Below are 27,308 nucleotides of genomic sequence, written 5' to 3' on the forward strand. Positions count from 1 at the left end.
GTGAGCTCAGCTCGTTAGCTGCCATGCTGAAGGAATTATGGGCTTGAACCCAGTGAGCTGGTTCCTCCCGATTCATGCCACAGGGACCAATAAATTTCATGACTAATAAAGAATGGTAGTAGGGATGGAGAGAATGGCAGGGCACATCCTGGTGGGTTAACAGGGTTACCTGCATAAATAAAAGACAGATAGCACACTGTCACTTCAATGCACCTAAGGCATGCAGTATCCCAGGCTCTCAGAAGAAATGATTGACGGTTCCCAACAAAACCCATGCTGTGCCGTAAATCCACAAGGTAATACATTACGCCTAAGCCAAGAGTTTAATGTTTGTTTTAAATGGAATTCTACTGATTTTAAGACCAGAAACTAACCACAAATTGCTGAATGTGAATTGGCAAGTCTGATTTAGAATCTTGACAGATTTCATCCCAGGAGCATTTCAAACCAGGGAAGAACCCACTGACCTCGTAGTCAACTTCAAATAAAGGTGAACTACAAGTAGTATATAGAGTCAGTATGCTTGGTAAGGATTCACATCCAGAAACCACCAAACTCCCCCTATAAAACCAGCCATATGACTGTAAGTTAAATGTTTCTATTTTAAAAGATGATATAAAAGAAAAAAAGTTTTTTCTTTTATATCATCTTTGTTATTTGTTCCATAAACTAGAATCTGAGCAACAATTTTTAATGAATTAAGAAGTGAACATTTTTAAGTTGCAGACACCAAACACAGTGCACATATTAAGACAGTAAAGACTGTAGCAGTCTTGTATAAATTCCCAAGGTTGGGCCCTGGATCTCCAGGGATATGGGCAGGAGGTCTGGGTGTCTCTTTCCCTCCCTCTGGTCTACCTGGGAACTCTTTTTTATTTTCTTTTTTTAGTTGTAGATGGGCACAATACCTTCATTTTATTTATTTATGTGGTGCTGAGGATTGAACCTGATGCCCACATATGAAAGGCAAGTGCTTTACCACTGAGCTACAACTCCAGCCCAACCTGTGAACTCTTGTCCCCCTTGATCAACCATCAACAGAGACTGGCTGAATGGTTGAATAAAGAAGGTTAAAGACTAAACTATCTCAGCAGCTGGGGAAGCTCAGGCAGGAGGATCACAAGTTCAAAGTCAGTCTCAGCAATTTAGTGAGGCCCTAAGCAACTTAGTAAGACTCTGTCTCAAAATAAAACATAATAAAAAAAAAATGTCTGGGGATGTGGCTTGGTGATAAAGCGCCTCTGGGTTCATCCCTGGTACCAACAAAAAAAAGACTAAACCATACTCACAGAGATGGAAAGACCTGGCAGCACCTCAGTGAACACATTTATCCACAAGACTTCATGAAAAAGAAATGGGTTAGGAAAAAATATTTAGGAAAAGAAATCATTTGGTCCTATCTAGATTGAGTTTTAGCACAGAGGATCCCATGTGGAATAAGCCCCAAGCATGCCAAGAATATTTTGTACTGCATTACAAATGCAAACCAGCTCCCAAGCAGATGGAATTCAGAATTTTATAGCCCATAAATCTGTCTTCCTCTTATCACAGAAACTGCTTTAACGATTCAAAGCAAATTCTTAATAATTTCCTATTCTCGATGTTTAAAGCCTCTTTAGAAAGTAATATGAATCTGAGGGCTGGGGGGAGGGAGCGCACTTAGCATTCACAAAGCCCTGGATTCAATCTCCCATCACCAAAAGAGAGAGAGAGAGAGAGAGAGAGAGAGAGAGCGCGCGAGGGAGGGAGAGAAATACAAGTAGGATCTGTAATGGTACTTGTAAAAATTAAAAATTAAAAATTTTATTATTAAAAATTCAGAACCTTTGTTTAAGCAAAACATTTTATTTGTACTACCAGAAAAATCCTTACGGAGGAAATCCCTGAGAAATCCAATATTTTGTCTTTTATCTTTTAATGAAACTGTATTAAAGGGGGCTGGGGATGTGGCTCAAGCGGTAGCGCGCTCGCCCGGCATGCGTGCGGCCCGGGTTCGATCCTCAGCCCCACATACCAACAAAGATGTTGTGTCCGCCTAGAATTGAAAAATAAATATTAAAAAAAAAAAATAAAAAAAGAAAAAAGAAACTGTATTAAAGGTGAATAAGATAGCCAAGTGGTGCAGGTCAGCAATCCCAGCTACTGGGGAGGCTGAGCCAGGACAATCAAAAAGTTCAAGGTCAACCTTGGCAACTTAGCAAGATCCTGTCTCAAAATTAAAAAAGGGCTGCGGATGTAGCTCAGTTAAACCTCCAGCAACACCCCCGCCCCCTTAATTAATTAAATAATTAAAATTAATAACACTTATTTCTTATGCTGATGCAGAGACATGAGAATAAATGTCACAAGAAAAAAACCAGCACTCTGCACAGGGCCCACCCACACCTCACTTCCACCTTCTTCCCTTTCCTGGCTCCTAGACCCACCCCCACACCCCCACCCCGGGCTGGGAATTGAACCAGGGCACTGGCGAGCTAAGCATGTGCTCTACTTCTGAGTCACACCCCCAGCCCCTACTAGATCTTCTCATGTTGTTTGGGTGGGTGGCTTGGCAGCTCTGAGTGGCTTTGAGCTTTCAGGCATCAATTACTTTGTACTGTACGTTTCCGGATGGAGACTTTGGGGACGGGAAGGGGACAAAGGATGAAGGACTCTTGAAGGGTAATTGCTACTTGATGTCAGAAAATAAGGAAAAAAAAACAGCAAAAGACTGCATTTGGCCTCCGCTCATCCCTCTTCCAAGCAAATGGCACCCTGTCACTTCATTGTCCCCTGACTGTGTGCCAGCCTCATGATCGGGGCAAAAGAGAGCATTTATCATTTAAGCTCATTTGTTAGCCCAAGCGTGTGCTGTAACAGATGGACAAAGCATCGTTCTTATAAAAGAGGAACAGCTTTGTGAAAGAGAATTCTGCTTAATAGTGGCAGAAATCTGGAGACCACATTCTGTAACCGTTTGCTAAATTTGGTTTTGATCGCTAGCTTTGTACTGGCAGAGTTAGAGGAGAAAAACAGGATTGGGGGATTTTTTTGGTTTGTTTTGGTTTAGTTTTGGTTGTTTATTTTATTTTATTTTTGCGTCACTGGGATTGAGCCCAGGGGTGCTCTACTTCTGAACAACATCCCCAGCACTTTTGTATTTTTTATTTTGAGACTAGGTCTTGCTAAATTGCTGAGGCTGGCCTTAAACTTGGGATAGTCCTGCCTCAACCTTCCAAGTCACTGGGATTATAGGCATGTGCCACCACACTGGCTTGACACTCTGTTTTTTGTTTCTTCGTATGTAGCAACCTGGATGCTAATATCCAGAATACCCTCTGGGAAATCTTACAGATCGAGTGCAATACTTCAGCCAGCCACACTTAGTTTTTCTCCCTTATAACTTCATCCTTAAAATCAAAGCTGTAAATCATCAAGAACACAAGCAACAATAAAGGTTGGCGAGGATGTGTGGAAAAAGGTACTCTCATACATTGCTGCTGGGACTGCAAATTGGTGCACCCACTCTGGAAAGCAGTACGGAGATTCTTCAGAAAACTTGGAATGGAACCACCATTTGACCCAGTCATCCCATTCCTAGGTTTATACTTAAAGGACTTAAAGTCAGCATACTACAGCGACACAGCAACATCAATGTTTATAGCAGCTCAATTCACAATAGCTAAACTATGGAACCAACCTAGGTGCCCCTCAACAGAAGAATGGATAAAGAAAATGTGGTATATGGGCTGGGGTTGTAGCTCAATGGTAAAGCACTTGCCTAGCATCTGTGAGGCACTGGGTTCAATCCTCAGCACTACATATAAATAAATAAAATAAAGGTCCATCAATGACTAAAATATATTTTTTAAATGTGGTATATATACACAATGGAATATTACTCACTAACAAAGAAGAATGAAATTATGGTATTCGCTGGTAAAGGGTTGGAATTGGAGAATATTATGCTAAGCGAAAAAAGCTAAAGAACCAAAGGCTGAATGTTTTCTCTGATATGTGGATGTTAATTCACAAAGGTGGAGGGGAGAATAGAGGTATTTTGGACTAGACAGAGGGGAGGAAAAGGAGGGGAGGGGGGATGGGGGTTGAACATTATTACCCTATGTGCATATAGGATTACATGACCTGTGTAATTACATCATGTACAAACAGGTGAATGAGAAGTTAGAGCCCATTCATGTATGATGTGTCAGAATGCATTCTACTGTCATGTATAACTAATTAGAATAGATTTTTTAAAAATCAAAGCTGTAACTTAAAGCTACAGAGCACTGCTCATCTCAGCCATTAGAGCCACACGCAGGGTAAAGTGCCCGATGAGCTGTGGTTAAATTCTAGGTTAGAACAGGAAGTACTAAGTACATGGCTAAGACCTGAGTGAGAACATGGGTGATGAGGATGATTGAAGCTTGCAAGCAGAGGAAGAGAAGGTGTCAGAGTATTGAGGGTGACATGGGTGTGGAGGTTCCGCAGCCTTCAGCCCACTTGAGGACCCTTTATCTCACTTTTTTGTGGGTGACCTTCTTGACCATGCCACATAAGGGGATACCCAAAATAGGTGCTTACATTGCATAAGAGACTCACTTTTACAACTTCTTTAACTAACATGTGATTATGTGCCATTATTAAGTGAATCCAATGCATGGAGTGGGTGGAGGAAGCCCTGGGCAAATTCTGAACAATTAAAGGGAGCCAGATGCCCCAAGTTGAGAAGGAGATCATTCACACACAAAACCAAAGAGATTATTACACACTGATAGCCTTTGCTACTGCTCAGGCAAATTGTACTGCCAATCTGGAATTACAAAAAAAAAAAAAAAAATTTCTTCCCCCCCAGCTAACCCCTAGTTCACTATTTTAATCATCACTAAGGCAGACGGCCCAGCTTCAAAAGCTAGATGTGAATCCTCCATTGTGTCCAATAAGCCAGGACGTACAGGCAAGCAAACAAGATGCAAATCCCATTCCATGTGGCTAAAGCCTTTTTTATCTTTAAGCAAAGGCCCAGAAAACTTACTCTCTTTGGTGGTTTTTATAATATGGCTTCAACACCATTGTAGACTGTGTGACACTCATTTAAATAAATCGCATGTAGCCAGCAAGACAGCTCTTTGTTTAGTCTGAGGCTGTTTTCATGATTAAAGAGACCTGATCTCATCCTCTTAATTAATGCAAAGCTCAAGGATATCTATCATTTACCCTGCAGCAATGCTCCCATTATGGGGCATTTTGGAGCTGCCCACGGTCACTGTTGGTAGCTGGGGAAGGAACACCCTGGGAGTAGAGTCAAGCATCAATGGGAGTCTCCAGGGTGAGCAGCAAATGCCACCTCACTCAGGTCATGTTGAATGAGCCAAGAAGACCCTTTATACCCACCCAAGAAAGCTAATCTCAGGATAAGGCAACCATCTTCATTCTCTCAGAAAGTGTGCCTGAACTACTGAAGAGGTTCTGGATGTGATTTCCCAGTTTCTCATGAGAAAAGACTTTTGAAGACATGAATGGGTAGGGAGGAGGATGCTCACTAACGTCTAATGGCTCCAGAAAGACTTGAAATGTCTTCAGGGTATGCTCTGCCTTCTGAATTACTGTACTCTCCAGATCATCAAGCAGGGGATTCAAAATATATTTGTCGCATAAATCCTTGTTGGTTGACAGACTGGGGTTATGGGCTTGAAAAATATCTTTCCTTCCTTCTACTAAGTTGGTCAGCACAACTAAAATAAAACTTGTTCTAGGGTCTGGGGTGTGGAGCTCAGTGGCAGAATACCTGCTTAGCATGCACAGGGCCCAGGGTTCCATCCCCAGCACCAACCAGCAAACCAACCAAGAATTGTTCTAATTTTTCGCCTTTGGGGTCTTGTGTCAGATTTCTTTTTGCAGAGATCTGGATCTAAGACACTTTCCATTTTGTTTGATTCTGAAAGTCATCCCTGGAGGTCAGTAATGTTATTCTTGATTTCAATGGGAGATAAGCAGCTTGGGAAATTTTATGCCTGTCTTGATATTTTAGTTTAAATCATTTAAACTGGAAAAAAAAAAATCCCTGAAAAGGTGTCTGTTCTGAAACCTGGAGAACACTTCCTTTAAGGAGATGGTGATTTATAAGGCTAATCACCTCCCTGGACTCCAGCCGCCTACAGTAAAGTCAGGCAAATTGTACTGCCAATCTGGAATTACAAAAAAAAAAAAAAAAAAAGTTTCTGCCCTCCGGTTCCAAAAGTCAGCACATCTTAGCTTGGTTCATTTCTAAAGTGTCATAAGTTAACAATGATGCTGACAGGGACAGTGTTTTTGCTTGACCAACCGCAGGGACACTTTTTTTCTTTTTTTCTCCAGTTCTAGGGATGAAACCCAGGCTTCCTCACACATGCAAGACAAGTGCTGTACCACTGAACAGTACTCCTAGCCCTGGGACACATTCAAATCACCCAGGGCCAGCCCATCCACAGAAAACAAATTGCCTATAGATATACAGTATGTTATAAAAAGGGAAAATATTGAAAATTCTAGGGAGAGGATATATATTTCTATTCGAGGATTAACATGAGATTCGAAGGCAGCATGTACAAAAAGAATGCTTTTCAGTAGAAAGGAATCATTATGAGTAGAATAAAATATTTGCCAACATGACTCAGTTTCTAGCTGGGTATGGTGGCACATGCTTGTAATCCCAGCTGCTCAGGAGGCTGAGGTGGGAGGATACCAAGTTTAAGGCCAGCCTCAGCAACTCAGCGAGACCGTGTCTCAAAAGAAAAAGTAAAATGGGTTGTGGATGTAGCTCAGTGATAGAGCACTCTTATGTTCAATCCCCAGTACCACCAAAAACAACAACAACAAAAACCCTTCAGTTTCTGAGGTTGAATTTACACCAAACCATCAAAAATTACATATAAACTGAGTGTCAAGGAAAGAGTAACTCAGTGTCACTAGATTTAACGCCGCCAAGTTTAATTTTCTCTCTACCTATTTATCGAAAAATTGCACTTTGTCAACTGTCTGAACTCTAAGACCAAATACTATCCGTATCATGAGACATACATTTTCTTTCTTTTTTTTTTTTTGAATTTTAATATTTATTTATTTTAGTTCTTGGCGGACACAACATCTTTGTTTGTATGTGGTGCTGAGGATCGAACCCGGGCCGCACGCATGCCAGGCGAGCGCGCTACCGCTTGAGCCACATCCCCAGCCCAAGACATACATTTTCTTTGAGAGAAAAGAATATATTAAACTCACAGATGATTTGTATGGATTCTTTCAGACTTGCCAACTAGCAAGTCAGTTTTAAAATCTAATATAGAAGAATCTAAGAAAAACAGTAGTCCCTTGTTATCTCAGGGGAATGGGTTTCACTGGCACTCCCACTCCTGTGGACATCAAAATCTGTGGCTATCTGAGTCTCTTATATAAAATGGTCTAGTTTACATATAACCTATGCATATCCTGCTATATAATTTAAATCATCTCTAGATTCCTTATAATACCTAACACAATGTCAAATGCTATATAAATAGTTGTTAAACCATATTGTTTAGGAAAGAAGGACAGGGAAAATAAAAGTACATGTCCAGTACAGGCAAGCAACCACTATGTGCCAGCAATGACACACTTTTTTTTTTTTTTGATCCCTAGTTATTTGAATCCCAGGATGTGGAAGCTGCAGAATTAGGGCACCAACTATAATATTGATGACAGAGTTAGATAGGACCTCAGCCTTTGCCTCAAGGCTTTTCAAACAACATTCTCAGTGGGGCATCCCCAGCAGACATCCTGAAACGATTTTCCCCAGAAAAATCAAAAGGAAGAAATGTTCCTATCTTCATCATTAGCAATAGCATTCAAAGCATTTCACCAGCCCTTGCCAGTATAATACACTTTTAGTGCCCAAATATATTCAAGCTAACATTGTCTTTGGATATTTATACCCCAAGATAGGATTTGGTGTAAACGAAGCAGTACCATTTTTTGTGGGGTGATGAGAAAAGAGAACACTATGGTAATATTATCTTCCCAGGATTTGGGGATTCCAGGATATCATTTTCAAAGCTTCTTTGGGTCCTGCTATATTATCCAACTCAGTTATCTCCATTGAATGGGGTCACGCAAAAGCTCAGGAAAGGACGCACAAATGAGTCACTCCTGATCCACAAGGTAACTATTCAGCTTATTTCTAGGATAGTCAATGGACAGAAATACAAAGGAAAGAATGCAACTCAAGAGCAGACCAAAGAAGAGAGCACGAGATGTTAATTCTTATGCAGACTCTAAGCCATTTATGTTTAGTATCTTATAAGAAGTTCCTTCTGCTTGTACTTCAGGTAAGAAGTAGAAATAACCAGCTGACCAGACAATCAAGAAGCCATGCAATGGAATTTCCAGGGGAATCTAATAAACATAGAATTTTCCATGAAAATAAAGGCAGGGATTGGAAAAATGTTCTCAGATAATTACTGATAAGGGATATTTTCATTTAAACAAACCATAATAATGAAAGGTGATGGTGTGCTACATTCCATGATCCAAAAATAGCATGGTAGGTACTTAAATGGGATCCTATAGTACAGGGTTGAAAGAAGTGGGAAGCTGTTGGGAAAAGAATGTGCTAATAGTGGTGCAGTGAGATCTGGTGTGACCCTCCGGTCCCCAGCCCAGAGCATGACCAGATTATCTCTCCTAGAAGACATTCCATTAGTGTAGATGACCTTGCCCATTTCAACCAAACCCATGAATATCCTAAGGAAGAAGGGAGATGCAGGTTTTAAAAAACTGATCCTTAATCACTATATGAAAGTAAATTTGAAGGGGAAGGAAATGTAACATGTGTCATGTTCCACCAAACACTTTATGTCTTTGGTGGCGGTTGTCAAAGCACTCCAGATCATTCCTGCTCTTTTTGTTTCCTGAGTTGAAGGGCAGGTACTAGTTCTGCCAAGGATGAAATCAAGTGGAAATCTGAGACTAGAGGTCAAATAGAACAGGGAGGAACTGACCCAACCGCAGTACTGCCTCCCACCCCTGGTAAAGGAATCTGGAAATACAAGTTGCCTTGCAACAAGTCCATAACTATATTCTAAAATTACAGATGAAAAATTTAATCTCCATTTTTAGAAGAAAATAGGTTAAAATCCGTTTCATGAAAAAAGCATGGCTATGCAGACTGCCACATGAAACCACCTTTCATGCACACCCTGGGAGCTGACCTAATCTAATGTTGGACTTCCAAAATTCTAAAATTAAAATGTTTTTAAAAATTAACTATTAAAAATATTTCTTTTTAAATTAACTATTTAAAAAGTGTTTGGGGGTTGGAGGAGTAGTCTAGTGGTTCAGATCTTGCCCTAACATGGTAGGGTCCTGTGTTCAATCCCCAGCACAAGAAAGAAAGAGAGAGGAAAGAAAGAAAGGAAGAAAGGAAGGAAGGAAGGAAGGAAGGAAGGAAGGAAGGAAGGAAGGAAGGAAGTTAGTTTGGATCTAAAGCTGTCTATTCCATAAATTAAATTTGGTGGTTTACAGTGGGGAGCAAAGGGGTGTAGAAGGAATTATTAGCTCTATGAAGTTGGATCTCAGGTGGGAATCGATATGGGGTTCATAAGGTGGGAATGGATATGGGGTTCAGCAAACGCTTTGGATCTGATAGGTATCAGGTGAGACAAGCCTCCCTCCCCACCCCCAACCTTTTATCTAGTTTGTCAGCAGCGTGCGGTTTTCATCATGGGACAAGCATTTCCAGAATAAATACATCAATCAAAAGAAGTGCTGCAAGCCCTCAAAAATCAACATCTTCCTCCTTAATAAAACCACAACCGTTTGGCCAGAGAATGAGGAGAGGCTAATAGGAAGGAAATCTAATGGAATTTTCCCTTTTAAAAAACGACCAAAAATGTTGTAAAATAAACAGAAAAAGAGAAAGAAGCCCGTCTTTTCAAGATCATTACAACTACTGCCTTAAGATTGCAGAATACCTTGAATATCTTTTTTTTTTTTTCTTTCCCCAATGCAAAATGACTTTAAAAGCTTTACACACACACACACCCGCCCCCCTCCCAAGCCTCGAGTCTGGAACCGCCGAGGGTCCGGGGTCCGGGGAGACGGCGGGGTCTGGCAGCGGCAAGGTCAGGGCTCAGCGCTTCCGCAGCCCCCGCCGCGCTCCAGCTGCACGGTCCTGGCGGCTCCTGGGCACCGCGGCGAGGATCCGGAAATGGATTCCGGGCAGCCTTCCCGCACACCTCGGTCCACCCCGACCTGGCCAGAGCCCAGCGCTCCAGGTGGCCGCCGCGCTGCGGCCCGAGCTGCCACTTACTGCGAGACCCGGGCTGGCTCCGCGGAGGAAACGCGCCGGGAAGGGGACCCCGCCACTGCTCCGGCGCCGCTGCGCCCCCAGCCAGAGCCCTGGTCGGCTGGCTCACGACATCAGGCGGCGGGCGGGCGACCCAGGCGGCGGCGCCAGCTCCTCTCCGCCTCCTTCCCTCCCCCGCAGCCGCACTCCTGCAGCCCGATTTTTGTCTGAAGGTCAAACCGCTTTATCGCCTGACGCCTGCGGAGCGAGCGGCCCGAGTGGTAAAAGCACGCACGAGGGGGAAAGTCTGCCTCCCGGCTGGGCTCCGAAGGACCTGCGCTCGGTGTCCCCGGTTCCAGAGGGCTCCCGGGCTGGTCATTTCCATTCTGTGCTCAGTCCCAGGGCAGCGAGACATCGGCTTTCCATAAACCTCGAGGCGGAGGCAGATCCCGGATTATAGGTGGCCGGGATCGCACAGCTGATCCCGCACCCCGAGGCCGAGACAGACACGCAAGTGGGTGCCCAATTCCAGAAGGATTTCTCCGTCCGATGACTACATGCTCCGCGGCCGGCCTCCGGGATGCGCCAATCGCAGGCCAGGGGGGCTGGAAAACCGGGTTGGCTCGGTTTTCAGGTCTACTCCTCCTCGGTCCTGTAAACAAGAATGCAAACACTGTCCCTTCAGGGGAAGTGACTTCAGTTGGATGGGGCCGAGAGAGCTGAAAAGGGCCGGCCTCCTTTATGGGACAGCTCATTATTAAAAACAAACGTGACCAAATATAAAAGGAAAAAAAAAATTCTGGTTTTTATTCCAACAAACAAGTCAGCTATGATGCAATCAGCACTGGAAATAGTGAGATATCACCGTCTCTCTGGGAGTTTATTTTTTACTCAGTGAGGAGTGCCTTAGGAGTGAAAGTTGGAAAAAGCACCAAGTCTCTACTCCCAAGCGCTTTACAGTCTAGTGGGGCGGGGGCGGGGTACATGGGGGATACCTAAAAGTACTGTGACAGAAATGCGTGGCTAGTGGGTGAGAAAGAGATTTTAGGTCACACGGAAAACCAAGAACGGCCTCCCAGAGCAGGCTGGCTTTGAGTTTTGAAGACCGAACAGGTTTGTAGAACAAAGAGAGGCTGGAGAAAGGGCTGTGGGAGGCAGCAGCGGGTGAGAGATCCAGTTACTGAAGGTGACAAAGAGTGAGATCCCCGGGAGCTTGTTTGCTAAGCTATGCACTTTCTCTGGAAGTCAGGGGAACTCTCTGAGGGATTTCAGTGGGGCACGTAAGTGACTTGATTGGATGTGTTTGAGAAAGATTATTTCAGAAGGGATATCAAAGGAGGCCAACCTAAGAAGGGAGTGGGAGTGGAGCTCTGGTAGATGGAAAAGACTCCAAAAGAGAAAGAGAACTTTTTTTTTTTTTTTTTGGGTTTGATGCCTACAGGGAGGGGAGCAGAGTTGTAGGCTCTCACTCATAACAAAGTACCACAAACTCAGTAGGTTAAACAGAAACTTATTGCCTCACAGTTCTGGGTGCTGGAAGTTTGAGATTAAGGTCCTAGCTCAGCCATGACATTCACTCACCCTGAAAGCTCTAGGAAAGGATCTCTTCCAGGCCTCTCCCCTAGGTTCTTTTAGTTCCTTGGCTCATGGCAATGTGACTCCAATCTTCACATGGGGTTTTCCCTGCACCCTTGTATCCAAATTTCCCTTTTCTAAGAACACCAGTCACGTTGGATTAGGGACCCACCTGCTGCAGAATGGCTTCATTTGAACTAATTGCATCTTCCCTTCCAGTTACTATGACAAAATACTTGAAATAATCAGCTTATTAAAAGGAAAGTTTTATTTGGGCTCATGTTCTGGAGATTTCAGTACACGGTCACTTGGCCCTGTTTCCTTGGGCCTGTAGCAGCACACTACATCATGCATGGTGAAAGAGGCCTGGTCATTTCGTGGTGACCGAGAAGCAAAGAAACAATTCTACCCATAAGATTCACCCAGTGTGAACTGATTGACATGAGGATGGAGATGAGAAGAAATATCAGCTGTAAGTAAATAGGCAAAGAGAGTTGCTCTGAAAGGAAATAGAAAAAGAAAATTAGAAAGTACAAGAGGGGCTGGGTATAGTGGCTCACACACCTGTAATCCCAGAGGCTCAGGAGGCTGAGGCAGGAGGATCAAGAGTTCAAAGCCAGCCTCAGTAAAAGCAAGGCGCCAAGCAACTCAGTGAGACCCTGTCTTGATACAAAATAGGGATGGGGATGTGGCTCAGTAGTTGAGTGCCTGTCAGTTCAGTTCCCACTACCAAAAAAAGGAAGTACAAGAGGGGCTGGGTGTGGTGGTGCATGCTTGTAATCCAAGCTACTTGGGAGGTTGAGGCAGGAGGATCTCAAGTTCAAGGCCAACCTGGGCAACTTAGTGAGACCCTGTCTCGAAATAAGAAAGGAATGGGCTGCACGTCAGTGGTAGAGTGTCCCTAGGTTCAATCCCCAGTGAGGATGGGGGTAGGAAGAAAGGAAGGTGACCAACAATTAGGGAAGTAGAGTGAAATGTTTAAGAAAGGAGTGATTAATATTGTCCAGAGCTTAGAAGGTCAGACAAGATATTGTTTTTTCTAACATTCTGAGAAACTGCCAGACAGTTTTCTAAATCTGCACCATGTGGGAGTTACAGATTTTTTTTTTTAATTGAATCCAGGGACACTTAATCACTAAGCCACATCCCCAGCTCTTTTTTCTATTTTATTTAGAGACAACGTCTTGCTAAGTTGCTTAGGATCTTGCTAAATTGCTGAGGCTGGCTTTGAACTTGTGATCCTCCTGCCCAGATTCTTTTTTTAAAAAATTTAATTAATTAATTTATTTATTCTAATTTGTTATACATGACAGCAGAATGCATTTAATTCATAGTGCACAAATGAAGCACAATTGGGCATTTCATTGTGGTTTTGATTTCCCTAATGATGAATAATGTTAAGTATCTTTCTCTTGCTTATTGACCATTTGTACACCTTTGTAGAAATGTCTATTGAAATCCTTTGCCCAATTTTCAAAATTTATTTTTAAAATTGTAGTTATATATCCCTACCATAAAATTTATCATTTTGAGTAGTTTTACGTGTCCAGTTCAATCCCATTGAGTAGATTCACATTGCTGAACAACCAACATTCTTTGCCCATTTTTACATGTCTTTTCATATTTCTCTTTTGTGGTTTGAATTGTCCTATTCTAGGTACAAGTCCCTAATCAGATATTTGATTTGCAAATATTTTCCCTCATTCTGTGGGGCGGCCTTTTACTTTCTTATTGGTGTCCTAATATTCTCTAATAAATTCCTTTAATTTTCATACCAACTAGAATAATTTCTATCATCAGTAGCTAAGAATGCTGGCAAATGCGCTGGGGTCTGTTAAATAACATCCTTTTATATTGTTTTCTATCACCTATCTCATATCATATCTTCTATCCAAACTTGCCACTGTACTTTTATTTTTTCTTAAAGTTTTTTCCATACTATCTGAACATACTATCCGAACTATTCCGAATCCCAGCCACATTGTGTATTTCCTGGGCACAGACGCACAACATAAATGGCTGCCATTAATACAGCTATAAGCATAACTTCCAGCAGCCTTCCCTTTTTTTTATTTTTATCACAGTCATGTGGGATCTTACAAGTGCAATCAACGCTCTAGTTAATCCTTTGGCTTTGCAAAAACTTGGAACACAAATATTGTATGTTTGATGGAATTAAATATTGTGCAATTTTCCTTTTTTTTTTTTTTTTTTTGGTATTGGGGGTTGAACTTAGAGGCACTTGACCACTGAACCACATCCCCAGCCCTATTTTATATTTTATTTAGAGATGGGGTTTCACTGAATTGCTAAGTGCCTTACTTTTGCTGAGGCTGAACTCGTGATCCTCCTGCCTCAGCCTCCCCAGCCACTAGAATTATAGGCATGTGCCGCCTCACACTGCTCTTGTGCTATTTTTCTTTGCTTTATTTTCATCCTTCCTTCCTGTGCTGGGAATCGAACACACAGCCTCATACATACTAGGCAATAGCTCTACCACTGAGCTACACTCCAGGCCTCTCCCCCACTTCTTGAGATAGGGGTCTATGTTGCTCTGACTAGTTGAAAACTCCCGGGCTCAAGTGATTTTCCTGCCTCAGCTCTGTCTGGCTCCTTAATTTAATTTTTTATCCTAAAATAATATTTAAGAGCGTTCTTGATTCTCAACTTTTCTCTCAATGGCCTCATTTGAAGGAGTAGGACCTGACATTGGATTTTGGGACTAATCTCTAGTGTCCAATTTGTGACTGGAAGGATGGAGTTTCTTTGGGATCTAATTTTTAGGAGCTTCTGAAATGGTGAAGAGAGGGAGGATATCCCAGATAAAGACTTCAGGACCCAGGAAGGAGCTACGTAGTATTATTTGAAATATCACAAGTGTAAAGTGAAATCCTTTCCTGGTAGGTTTTTCAGGTGGATTAGGCTTTGTGACCATCACTTTGTATCTTGGATCTACTCCTTCTTTGTAGTCTACTTTTTTGGGGTGGGGATGGGTACTGGGGATTGAATCCAGGGGCACTTGACCACTAAGCTGCATCTCTAGCCCTTTTTAAATTTTTTTTTAAAATTTAGAAATAGGATCTTACTGAGTTGCTTAGGTCCTTGCTAAATTGCTGAGGCTGGTTTTGAACTTGTGATCACCTGCCTCAGCCTCCTGAACTGGGACTACATGCGTGCACCACTGAGCCTGGCTTGTGGGCTACTTTTAATCTCACTTCCTTGCTCCTATACCTGCACAACAATCTGTAGTTTTATATTAGGGATTAACAGAAAGATGCCTTTATAAAATAGCTGGAAAAGAGCCCGTATTTGTACAGCCACAGATTCAGCCTGTGTTGACTGAGCACACAGGTTACACACACCACCACCCTGGCACCAAGGGAACCGAGGTACCTTTCCTATAATAAACAGTTGGATGACTAATGGGGGCGAGGGTCAACACAAACACAATTAACTCTAAGCCTCTCCATAAAAGAGGTACTAAAAACCATTTTGAGGATTCAAAGGAAGAAGAAATCACATTTTTAAAAAATTATGTTTTTGAGGTACGGGGATGGAGTCCCAGAGTCTCATGCATGCTAAAAATTGCTCTACCATTAAACCACATCCTAGCCCCAACCTTTTTTCTTTAGTAGTAGAAAAGGCTTCTTGGAGAAGGTAGGAAAGGAGAAGTTTGGTGCACAGTCAAAGGAACCATGACCTGTTGCCACACTGGAGAAAAAGCCTGGTGGTGTGAGACTTGTCGATCCCACACTTGCCCAACATACATAATTATCCAGATTGCCCAGGACTGTGAGTCACTAAAACGCTCCTTTTAGGTGCTGGTTTGAGAACCTAACTTCTTCCTATGCGCTAAGATTAAACTCCATGGTATTCAGTGGCTCCCTCAATTCTACCTAAGCTGTGCTCCCTTGGTTTTGTGATCTCTGCCCCTTCTGAGCCTGGTGTGGCCTCTTCTTCATCTTCCCCAGTCCACATGCTGCCCATCTTTGATTTTGAAGCTCAGCTGGCCGCCCCTGACGCACTGTTTCACTGACAGCTCTTCCAGCCCCTGGGTGCTCTGGTTTTTTGTGTATGCAACTCATCTCGTGACTTTGCCTACTCCTCGAGGAGCCTATGGCTTCTTAACATCTGGATTCCTGTCATGTAGTTAGTATCAATTCAAAATTGTTTTATAAATTGCTATGGTTAGGATAAATGTCCCCCAAAGGCTCGAGTGCTAAAAAGCTTGATCCCCAGATTTGCACTACCTGCAGGAGATGGAACCCTTAGGAGGCGGGGCCTATTGGGAGGTCCTTAGATCATAGGGGCCACACTATTGAAGGGGATGGTGGGACCCCACCTCTTCCTCTTCCTCTTTTCACTTCCCAGCCATGAGGTCAGCAGGTTTGCCCTGCTACACATTCCCACCATGATGCTCCATCTTCAGGCCCAAAGGGGCCAACCGACCATGGACTGAAACCTCCAAAACTGTGAGCTAAAATAAATTCCCTACCCTTGAGGATCTCAGGGATTTGTTACAGTAATGGAAAACTGAAGGACCCATAAATTTATGAAATAATGTCATTTAACAAAACATTAGTTTTAAATAAAAAGAGCACTACTTTGAAAGAAAACAAAGCTTAATTTTAGTTGTATTGATTGTGGTCATAATGTTACATAGAAATGGAAGACAGTCAGTCTAAGCAAAGGAATATTAATAATTCAAATAAAGAACTCACAGATTCTCATTGCTATGGTCTGATCGTGTGTCCTCAAATTCATATTTGAAATCTTTTTTTTGCCGTACTGGGGATTGAACCCAGGGCCTCACGCATGCCACAAGTGCTCTATGACAAAGCTACATCTTCAGCCCCATATATTGAAATTTAATTGCAAATGTGATTGTATTAAGAGATAGAAGCATTAAGAGTGTGTAGGTCATGAGGACTCCACCCTATGGATGGATTAATGCCCTGATACAAGGGCTCGGGGGAACCAGCTTTTGTCCCTCTGTTTCTTCTGCCGTGGGAGGACACGGGGTTCAAGGCACCATCTTGGAAACAGAGAGCAGCCCTCACCAGGTACTGTCCCGCCCTGCACCTTGATCTCAGACTTCTGCCCTTCACAACGGTGAGAAATGATTTTCTTGCTTAGCGGCAAGAGCACATTCTGAGACCTGTGTTGTTGGATGATTTCATCACTGTCCAAACCTCATTAGAATCCACCCACACACGCGCAGATGACATAGCCTACTGCGACTACCGCATGGCCTCTGCTAGGCAGCATCAACAGAGGATGTGGTACACTTAGGAGCCAAGGTGAACCAAGATTAAATCAAGCCCAGGAAAAAATGATGCCATCAAGACTCGATGAACCTGAGATGAATGAGGTTGCTGCCCCCGTTCACAGCACACGGTCCTTCTTGAAACCTTTTTTATAAGTGGAAGGCAGATGCTCTCAAATAATGATACCAAGCCTGGTATAATAAATATATAAACCAGTCACATAGTAGTTTATTATCATGACCAAGTAAAATCTACTGTACATCGCTGTACTTTAATACAACTGGCAGCACAACACGTTTGTGGACACCAGCTATTATCACCACAAACACGTGAGTAAAGCACAGTGATATGATGTTACAGCAGCTCTGATGTCAGTTGGCACTGAATGTCAGCTCCACTATAATCTTTTTTTTTTTTTTTTTGGTACCAGGGATTGAACCCAGGGGTGTTTAACCACTGAACCACATCCCCAGCCCTCTTTTGTGTTTTATTTTGAGACAGGGTCTCAATAAGTTGCCTAGACCCTCACTAAGTTGCCGAGGCTGCCTTTGAATTTGTGATCCTCCTGCTTCAGCCTACGGAACCTCTGGGATTGCAGGCTTGCACCACCATGGCTGACCACCATGATGATCTTATGGGACCACTATGGTGTATGTGGTTTATCACTGACCAAAACAGCACAACGGCACATGGATGTATTTATAAATTACCCAGACTCGGGTGTTTTTTTTTATAGCAGCACAAATGAACTAGAGTTCATCTTTAGAGTGTTTGGGGGTACAGGCTAAAGGAAGCCTGGGGAAACATGTCTCCTTTCGCTTCATCTCAAAGGGCATAAAACCCGCCTACTTATTCTGCAACCCCTTAATCCCTCTGTGGAAGAGGAATAAAAACATAAAAATTATGACTATGGCCCAGGCACTAAGAAATGGGGTGGGGTGGGACAATTAATTTTAGATTGACTATGGAGTCAGTTCAGGAACATAGGCACTAACGATATTTCAGAACGGTTGGGAAACTGACAAGGAAATCACTACTGGATTCCATTAGAGGAAGAGCGGAGTTTCCTGTAATGTTTTCTTGAAATGATGCTGTATTGATCTTCCTGGGCTAATCCATTAGCCATAGATGCTCCTGACTCTCCCTAGATGTTGCTCAATGGAAGCTTCAGGCCACATCACAAAACCATAAACTTCTTCAAAATGAAGTCCTAAGGCAGAACTTTAGAAAGCCAGGACAGGAGAGAACTCACGGGGACACTGGTGTGACCTGCAGTCCCAGCTTCTCTGGAGGCTGAGGAGGGAGGACCACCAGAGCCCAGGGGTTGAAGAGGGGTCTGAGCAACACCCTGCCTCAGATAAAACAAGACAACAAAAACCTCTTTCTGGGGACTTGATTACTTTTCTCAGTTCCTTCCCAAAAAATCTCTCATAAATCTCCTTATTTTTTATGTGTGTCTGGAATTTGAAGTTTTGAACCAAAAAGTCTAACTTGAATAAACCAACACAAAACAATTAAAACAGGCAAAGTATTTTATAAAACTGTGCTTCTAGCTGGATGCGTTGGTATACACCTGCAATCCTAGTGGCTCAGGAGGCTGAGACAGGAGGATCTCTAGTTCAAAGCCAGCTTCAGCAACTTAGTGAGGCCCTAAGCAACTTTGCAAAACCCTGTCTTCTAAATAAAATATAAAAAAGGACTGGGGATGTGGCTCAGTGGTTAAATGCCCCTGGGTTCAATCCCCAGTACAAAAAAACCAACCAACCAACCAACCAACTAAACAAACAAAAACCAAAACTGCACTTCTTAGGACTATGGGGTGTTAATTCTTGCATTGTGAATGAAAAAAACAAAACAAAAAGGACTCATGGAAGTATTTCTCTCAAAATCTCCTCTTATCCAAAGTGTTCTTATTTTTCATAATTGATTTTTAATTGATTTCCTAACTTCCAAAAGGTTCTTTTCAACATGTAGAGGTTTATTTATTTTATTTTTGCAGTATAGGGTAGTGAACCCAGGAACATTCTACCTCTGAGCTGCATCCCCAGCCCCTCCTTTTTTAAAATTTTGATACAGCGCCTCACTATGTTGCCCAGGCTGGCCTTGAACTTGTGTTCTTCCTGCTTAAGTCTCCTGCATAGCTGGGACTATAGGTGTAGTCCAATACACCTGGCCAGTAGAATTGTTGTTTTTGGCATTGAGGTTTGAACCCAGGTGCACTTAACCACTGAGCCACATCTCAGCTCTTTTTTGCATTTTATTTAGAGACAAGGACTCACTGAGTTGCTTAGTGCCTCTCTTAGTTGCTCAGACTATCTTTGAATTTGAGATCCTCCTGTCTCAGCCTCCTGAGCCACTGGGATTACAGGGGTGTGGCACTGCACCCCGCTGTTGTTGTTTTTGTTAAACATTTTTGAGAGGTGCTGGGGATTAAACCCAGGGCTTTTCTGTGTTGTGAGCCATCCATGAGCTGCCTGTGGGCCACCACACATCAAGCCTAGTGGATAGGAATTACCAGTGTCTGGGAATGTGTCTGGGAATTATCAGTGGATATTTTCTCTGGTCAACTGCCCAGGGACATTGTGAATTTCTACCTTGCTCTGCCGTGTCCCACACAGCACCTGAGATGGGTGTGTCCTGACAAGATGCCAATCAACCTGCTGACTGCAAGACATCATGAAGCAAGAGTCTGCCCTTAAAATCTTATCCCTGCCTTTGATGTACCCCCTTAATTAAACCTCCGGAGCCATCTTTCCTTTGTCTAGTTCCAGCTTTTGTGTGGACTGGATCTATCAGGGGCTCCACTTTTGTAAATACATTTCTGACTCTTTGTCTTTTGTTTTTCACTAATTATTTTAGACTTTTAAGTTTTCAGGTGGTTTATATCCTCCTTGGCAGGAAGAAGAACCCCCCGCCATGAGACGCTGGCCGTCGCTCCTTATATTACTGCATGCTCCACATGCATTCTACCACTGAGTTACACCAACAGTGGGGGGAAAAAACTTTAAATAAACACATAACTTACAAACAGAAAAGGTCACAAGTACCAAGGCTGTAACAGCTCAGCAGGTTACCATAAAGAAATGAATTACAGTAGATGGGGTAGAGAAAGAAGATGGGAGGGGAGGGGAGGGGGGATAGTAGAGGATAGGAAAGGTAGCAGAATACAACAGTTACTAATAGGGCATTATGTAAAAATGTGGATGTGTAACCGATGTGATTCTGCAATCTGTATTTGGGGTAAAATTGGGAGTTCATAACCAACTTGAATCTAATGCATGAAATATGATATGTCAAGAGCTTTGTAATGTTTTGAACAACCAATTAAAAAAAAAAAAAAAAAAGAAACCACAGCACAGCAAATACCACCCAGACCAAGAAGCAGGACACCCAGCTCTCCACATGCCCTCTCTCAAGTATAGCTTTGAGCTAGATATATTTTCCATGGAAATAATATTATTGATGTTAGTAACTGCCCAGATTGCCCATAAAAGCCACAAAATGTACTGGGACTCTAGCAAAATGGCATCATATCAACATCACTGTTTTCGTGGGGAAAAGCAATTTCAGTTCCAAATAGGTCAGGGGCTTGTCTGGATTCATCATCCTTGAATTTCAAGGACTCTGGGTGGGTGGGGTACTTGTGGAGGGAGAAGGAGCTATGCCAAGGTCCCCCCTACAGTGGTTCAGGTCAACCCACCCTGGGTTCAACTCACTGTAGGCTGAATTTTTTTTTTTTTTCCTTTAGGAGATGGGGCATCTCCCTCTGTTCAAGAGAGCCTCTGGTCTGAGCCTCCACAGTATTTGTGTTAGTTGGGAGTTCAGGGACATCCAGATGGTAGAGACAGGGTATTAGAAAGAAGTTGTTAGAGGACAAGAGAAAGAGTCCTGTCCCTATTTACAATAAATCCTATTACCATGATAACTCCCACCACCAGGGACTTATCACTATGACAAACTCCATGCTGAAGTTCAAATTTGAAAATGACCAATGGGGGGGTAAAGTGGGCAATATTCTAATTAGGTTTTCTAAAGTAACCAATGGTGGGGGGGGGGGCTGGAAAATATTCTAATAAAATAACCAATGGGAGCAAATAGGGTAAGGTCTTCAATCAGGTCCGCATAAGGAAGAGAATGCCCCATAGCTCAGGATACAAGGCCTTAATTTCTAGACATTGAGACCCTGAGTCACTCTCCCTTTCTCTCTCTCTCCCTCCCTCCCTCCCTCCCTCTCTCCCTCCCTCCCCCCCTCTCTCCCTCCCTCCCCACACCCCTCAACCTCATGGAGTGCTATCTTCACCTTCAATAAATCTGTACTTTGTTACTTCTGTGTATCTTGCTCAATTCTTTGTTTGGACACCAAGGACCTGGACTTCAACTGGACTCCCCAACAGTAAAATTTGGGGGACTACAGGTGTGTACCACCCTGCACTTAGCTCAATTTGGGGGGGGATATATATATCTCAAAGGGCTGGGGATGTGGCTCAGTGGTTAAGTACCTCCGGGTTCAATCCAGATCACTGAATCAGAACTTCCCTGGGGGAGGCCCGCCTATCCGTTTAACAACAACCCCATGCATTTCTTCCTTTTAATACAATACAGGGAAACTTGGCTTGGTTTAAGAAATATTAAAGAGCGATGGATTCAGTTAAAAGTGTTCTGTAAGCGTTAGGTTTTTGTTTTAGCGGTTTTAGGGCCTCATGCATGCTGGGCAAGTACCCTATCTCTGTGCTACCCCACCAGCCCTACGCTGGTGAAGTTTCATCGAAACATTGTGCAGGGCTTAGAGGGGCATCTCCATTAACCAGTGGCCTAACTTCATGGTTCTTTAATCAGTTGAACATGGAAATAGAAATTAGCATAACCAACCAGTGTTACTGTTAAGAAACTTAGTGGTATGTACCAAGAACCTCAAGGACTGGGGTGGCTCAGTTGTTAGAGCCCAACATTCATGAGGCCCTGATTCAGACCCCAGGACTGAAAAGAAAAAAAAAAAAAAAAAACCTTAAAAATGTTTTTATCTTATTGTCTAGGAATTCCACTTTCAAAATCTTCTGAGTGGTGGTGCAGGTCTGTAATCCCAGCAGCTTAGGAGGCTGAGGCAGGAGGATCACAGGTTCAAAGCCAGCCAGCCTCAGCAACTTAGTGAGCCCCTGAGTAACTCAGTGTGACCCTGTCTCTAAATAAAAAACAAAAAAAGGGCTGGGGATATGGCTCAGTGGTTAAGTGCTCCTGGGTTCATTCCCTGGTATCAATAAAAGAAGAAGAAGAAGGGGAGGAAGAGGAGGAAGAGGAAGAAGGAGGAGGAGGAGAAGAAGAAGAAGAAAAAAAGTGTTTCCTGAAGCACTGTCAGGTGTGGTGACAGATGTGTGTCTGGACAGCCTCCTAAGAGTACCAGCTCTGGGTCTGCTCTCCACTTCCTAATTGTGCAAACTGGAACATTTGCTCTGAACCTCAGTTTCCTCATCTATTAAATGATAATAATAGTACAGCAGTTACAGGGATTAATTAAAATGCCTAAAGAACTTGGAATGGTGGTTGTCATAGGCATCACTCCAGGGAATCTTAAGTATTATTTACTCTTGTGACAAAAAACATTTATCACTGTACTGTGTATAATAAGAAATTTTCTTGAAATAATCTAACTGACCAGAAATAGGAGAATGAGTGCATATACTCCTTGCATATTCCTCCAGAAGAATACAGTACACCTTGGGAATAATCGTACTGTGGTTACAAAACCAGGTGCTGCAGCCAAAACACTAGCCTGCCTGTCACTGCCGTGTGGCCAGGTACATACAATATTCTGAACATTGTGAGCCTCACTTTTCTCATCTGAAAATGGAGAAGAAGAATACCTAGGTCAGGGGTTAACAGGCTCATTCATATATGGAAGGCACTTGTGCTGTATTTTGGATCTGGAATGTCCCTAAGGCCTGTGTTTTGAAGGCTTGGTACCAGCTGTGGCATCACTGGCAGGTGGTGGAGCCTTTAGGAGGTGGGGCCTGGAGGAAGGAAGTTAGACTATTGGGGGTGTACCCTGGCAGGGGGTACTGGGCCCCAGTCCCTCTTTGTCTCTCTTGGTTGATGTGATAAAGACTTCTCTACCACACATTGTGCCATGGTGCACTGTCTTACCACAGGCCCAAAGCAACAGGGCCAAGGGGCCATGGACTGAAACCTCTGAAATTGTGAACCAAAACAAACCTTTCCTTCTTTTAAATTGATTTATCGCAGGCATTTGTTACAGTCATGGAAAACTGACTGACACAACTTGAAACAGGTCTTGGGTTAACCAGTGTTAGTGTCTCCATTGAGAACAGAAGTTCTGAAGCCTGACTGATCCATCACATAGGACACCTCCCAGTCAGCAACTGAGGGAATACATTCCCTTGTTCAAGAAGCCAAACAAAACCCAAATTCCCCTTCGAATGAATAGAAGCAATGGTAGATATAAACATAGACCTAGATGTTGTGTGCACAATGACCAGGTGAAGGACCCAGAAAGAGCTGCTCCACAGGCGGCATGAGAATGCACTGATTTAAAAGAAAAATAAAGAAAGAAATGGGATAAAGAGAGAGCCCCCACCACCACCACCAACAACAAAAACAGCCGCCATAGCAACAAACAAGACCCGGCAAGAGAAAGGAGCCGAAATGGCTTGCTAATCTGTCTGTGTCCACCTCTTTTCTTTTCCTTGCCAGTTCTACCTGCTTCTGACCTTGGGTTTTTCATACACTATAGGGGAGGGAAAGGGGAAGAGAGTTTCACGTCCATTTAGGGGGACAGATGTGGAAGAACAACTTCCAAGGAAAGAACCAGAGCCCCTCCCTATTACTCCACCTGGCTCCTGAAGCCCTCCTGCAGCTGCGGCCATAGCGGGATGTGGATCTCTTCTCCCAGAGCAGGCGCACAGCCGCCTTGGGAACCCAGAGGTATCGGGTTTCTCTGACCCAGTGACCTTGATTCCTGGACTGGATAAGGATCAGTGGTCACCAAGCCCTTCGTGCATCCAGCCCTGTTCTACTGACCTGAACTCCCCTTCTCAAGGACCCTGCCCTCAAGGCCACACCCAGAAGCTTGAGACACCCCCAGGCTGTGTGGCAGGCATGGCCACTGGGGAAAATTGGGGACTCACACTGGAGGCCAGCTGTCCCCGAGTGCCCTGGACAGGGGAAGCCCTGGGCCACCTGCCATGGCTCCCACCACCCTGCCCCCTCCCAGCCGTCCTGTGACAGCTCAGACAGTGGTGCCCCTTGGTTTTCTGCCTGAGTTAAATGTGGGGAGAGGGCTGTTTTTTTCAGGTCTTGTCACTATCTTTCCTTGTCACAGATCCAACATGGCTTCTGGGACTTAAGGTCACTGCAGCCTTATAGGGGTCTTTCCATTTTCTTTTGGCAATGGATCAGCATTAATGAGTATTTAGGCTGTGTCCCCAGTAGGCCCAGCACACAGGGAGCATCCAGGGACACAATAGCTATCCAAGTCGAGGGTCTATTGAAGGGAACTTATTTCTAAGAAATCACCAATTGCTCCTGTTTTTTTTGTTAAAAATGCTCTTGAGGAGATAGAACAATCCAGGGAAGAGTACAGGTGAAGAATCATATATCCTGGGGTCTTCATTCTTATCCTTGGGTCCTGATGGAGGACCTTGAATGTCAGTGATACATCAAAAAGATTTGGATGGAAATGCAATCAGAGCCCAGTAGCCTGTGAAGCATTTTGAGGGACCCGTGGAGGGCGACAACCTTGGGGACATCCCAGGACTTTTGCAGCAGACAGAGGTTACTCATCAATATTTGCCTTGAAGCCCCGTGCAGAGGCCGCCTCACCATGATTCACTCCTGGCATTTCGGTTATCTGCCTCGTTGACCATGGTCTGAAAATACTCGATGGAAATTTTCAGAAATAAATAACTCCTAAGTGTTAAATAACTTGCATTACCATATATTGTTATAACTGTTCTGCGTTGTTATTAGTGAGTGTTGTTCATCTCCTACAGGGTCAAATTTGCAAATTAAACTTTATCATAGGTATGGATGTAGAGGAAAAAAAAATCATGGACTATATAGTGGGAGGGACTATCTGTGGTTTTAGGTATTGCACTGAAGGAAGGGTTTTGAACATATTCCCCAAAGAAGAAGGGAAGGCAACAGCATTTAAAATTGAGTGAGCCACAGAAAAATGATGCAGATTTGAAACTATTTTGGAAAGCACACGAGAGCTTTTCATGGGGCTTTTCATGATCCATGGTTCTGAGGCCAGGCTACAGCCTCAAAGTTGATTTGAAGCTCTACATTCAGAGAAGGGGATGTGGCTCAGTGGGTAGAGCACTCACCTAACAACATGTGGGAGGCCCTGGGTCCCACCCCAGCACTGAGAGGAAAAAACAACAACAAACAAACACCACTACCTCCACCATCCACAACCACAAACCCACCAAACTGCAGTTTACCCCTCTGGGAAGAAGGAAGAAATAGGAGGGAGGAAATGCCCCCGGTGAGAACTCCATCCTTGGAGGGTCCCCAGAAGAGGTCTCTCAGTCAGGCTGTATTTAGGTCCTTAACACATCAAAGTTCACACATTGGAAACTGCCCCCAGGGCTTCACAGAGAGCCTTTGAGGTGCCAGGATTTCAAAATCTTCCTCCCACACACTCTGCAAAGGGCTGGACTATCATTTCTCAAGTTGGTTCCTGAGACTGGTGTCAAGAGGCGGATCTGAGGATCCTGAAGTCGGAGACAGGCCCTCTGACTCCTGCGGTTTCTAGAGTCAACAGTTTGAAGAATTTCACTGCAGTTCTGTTTAGATGACAGCTGCAAAATGTGGAGTGTGCTGTTCCCCCACTTACAGCTTGTCAAGTACAGGAGTAGAAAGCTCAGTGGAGAGAGGGCCAACACACCTGGTGGTTACAGAGCTGCACAGGGGGAAAGGCTGACCTTGAAAAGCTGGGCAGGACTGGAGAGGTGATAAGGGGTCGGGTTCCCAGCAGGTGCTCCTGAGGTGAGATGATGCTTATCTACAGGGCTCCCAGGAAGTGGAGGGTGGGGTGTGTGTGTGCTGGTTTCTGATTCACCTGCCATCTTTTTTGGTGAGTCCTTTTCACATCTCTGGAAAACCAAATCTCATGCTTATTGATGTGAGGGAGGGTGTGGCGTGTGCCTTTCTTGAAAATTGAAGCAGAACAGAAAATTCTAGAATGTCAACTAAACCGGCGTTCCTTTCATCGCTCTACTTAGGGAGGCCTCAGGAATACAAAGGTCACCAGTCACTCTGCTTCTTAGACGTCTATGGGAGACTTTCCAACACTTTTCTTTCTTTCTGTTCTTTTTTTTATACCAGGGATTTGAACCCAGAGGTGTCTAACAATTGAGCCATATCCCTAACCCTTTTTCAAAATTTTTTATTTTGAGACAGGGTCTCACTAAGTTGCTTAAGGCCTTGCTAAGTTGCTGAGGCTGGCCTTGAACTTGCAATCCTCCAGCCTCAGCCTCCTGAGCTGCTGGGATTACAGGCCTGTGCCACTGTGTCTAGCTCCAACCATTCTTTTGATCCCATTGCATTAGACTCTTGGCTGCAGGGCCTCAGTTTTCCCACGGGTTTCCACAAAATGGGCCTGGTGAAGAAATGATTCCACTTTTGTCTAATCTTAGAATTCACAGTGGACCTTCCGACAGGACACTTCTCCATCTTTGATGTGGGTATGGTTTCAGTTCTGCCCTCTGCCCCTCTCCCAATTCCAGATCTGGCCTTGCAGGCTGTACTTCTGAACTTAGAGAACACTGAAATGTTCTGTGTTACAATTCTCTGCAGCAGCATCTGGAAACTACAGTCAGAAGGGGGAAGGTTTATCTAGGAGGGAAAGGGCCACGCTCTATGGAGGGCCATCCATGAATTTTATCTTTTCAGTCCTCTTAATGGCCCAATAATGTCGGTACTATGAGACCTATTTTCAAGAAAGGATAATGAAAAAAAAAAAAAAAAGAAAGAAAGAAAGGATAATGAGAAGTGGAGAGGGTGAGAACTGGAGAAGTTCACTATTAGCCACTAGACGCCTGGAGACCTGAGATTTGAGTCCAGCTCCGTGTGCTCCGGGTTCAGGTCTTGGCACAGCCATGGAACATTGTACTTCTCATAAAACATACCGTGAAACTTTTAGATAAACACAAACTTTAGATAGACAAGTA

At 43.6% G+C, this 27,308-nt stretch overlaps 1 protein-coding gene across 3 annotated transcripts in view; it reads right to left on the reverse strand.

Annotated features, from left to right (window-relative positions):
• Trim2 (tripartite motif containing 2) overlaps positions 1–11,017 on the reverse strand; it is a 108,493-nt gene extending 97,476 nt beyond the window's left edge. For 2 of the 3 annotated variants that reach the window (XM_027926729.2, XM_071614599.1), the window contains exon 1: positions 10,575–11,017. In XM_027926729.2, the coding sequence (XP_027782530.2) occupies positions 10,575–10,694 (120 nt within the window). In that variant the 5' untranslated portion in view covers positions 10,695–11,017. Of the gene's footprint in view, positions 1–10,303 lie in introns of all 3 variants that reach the window. The other variant, XM_071614600.1, reaches the window with a different exon arrangement.
• Between the last annotated feature and the right edge of the window lie 16,291 nt (positions 11,018–27,308).

The sequence above is a fragment of the Marmota flaviventris genome, chromosome 7, assembly GCF_047511675.1.
Source record: "Marmota flaviventris isolate mMarFla1 chromosome 7, mMarFla1.hap1, whole genome shotgun sequence".
NCBI lineage: Eukaryota > Metazoa > Chordata > Mammalia > Rodentia > Sciuridae > Marmota > Marmota flaviventris.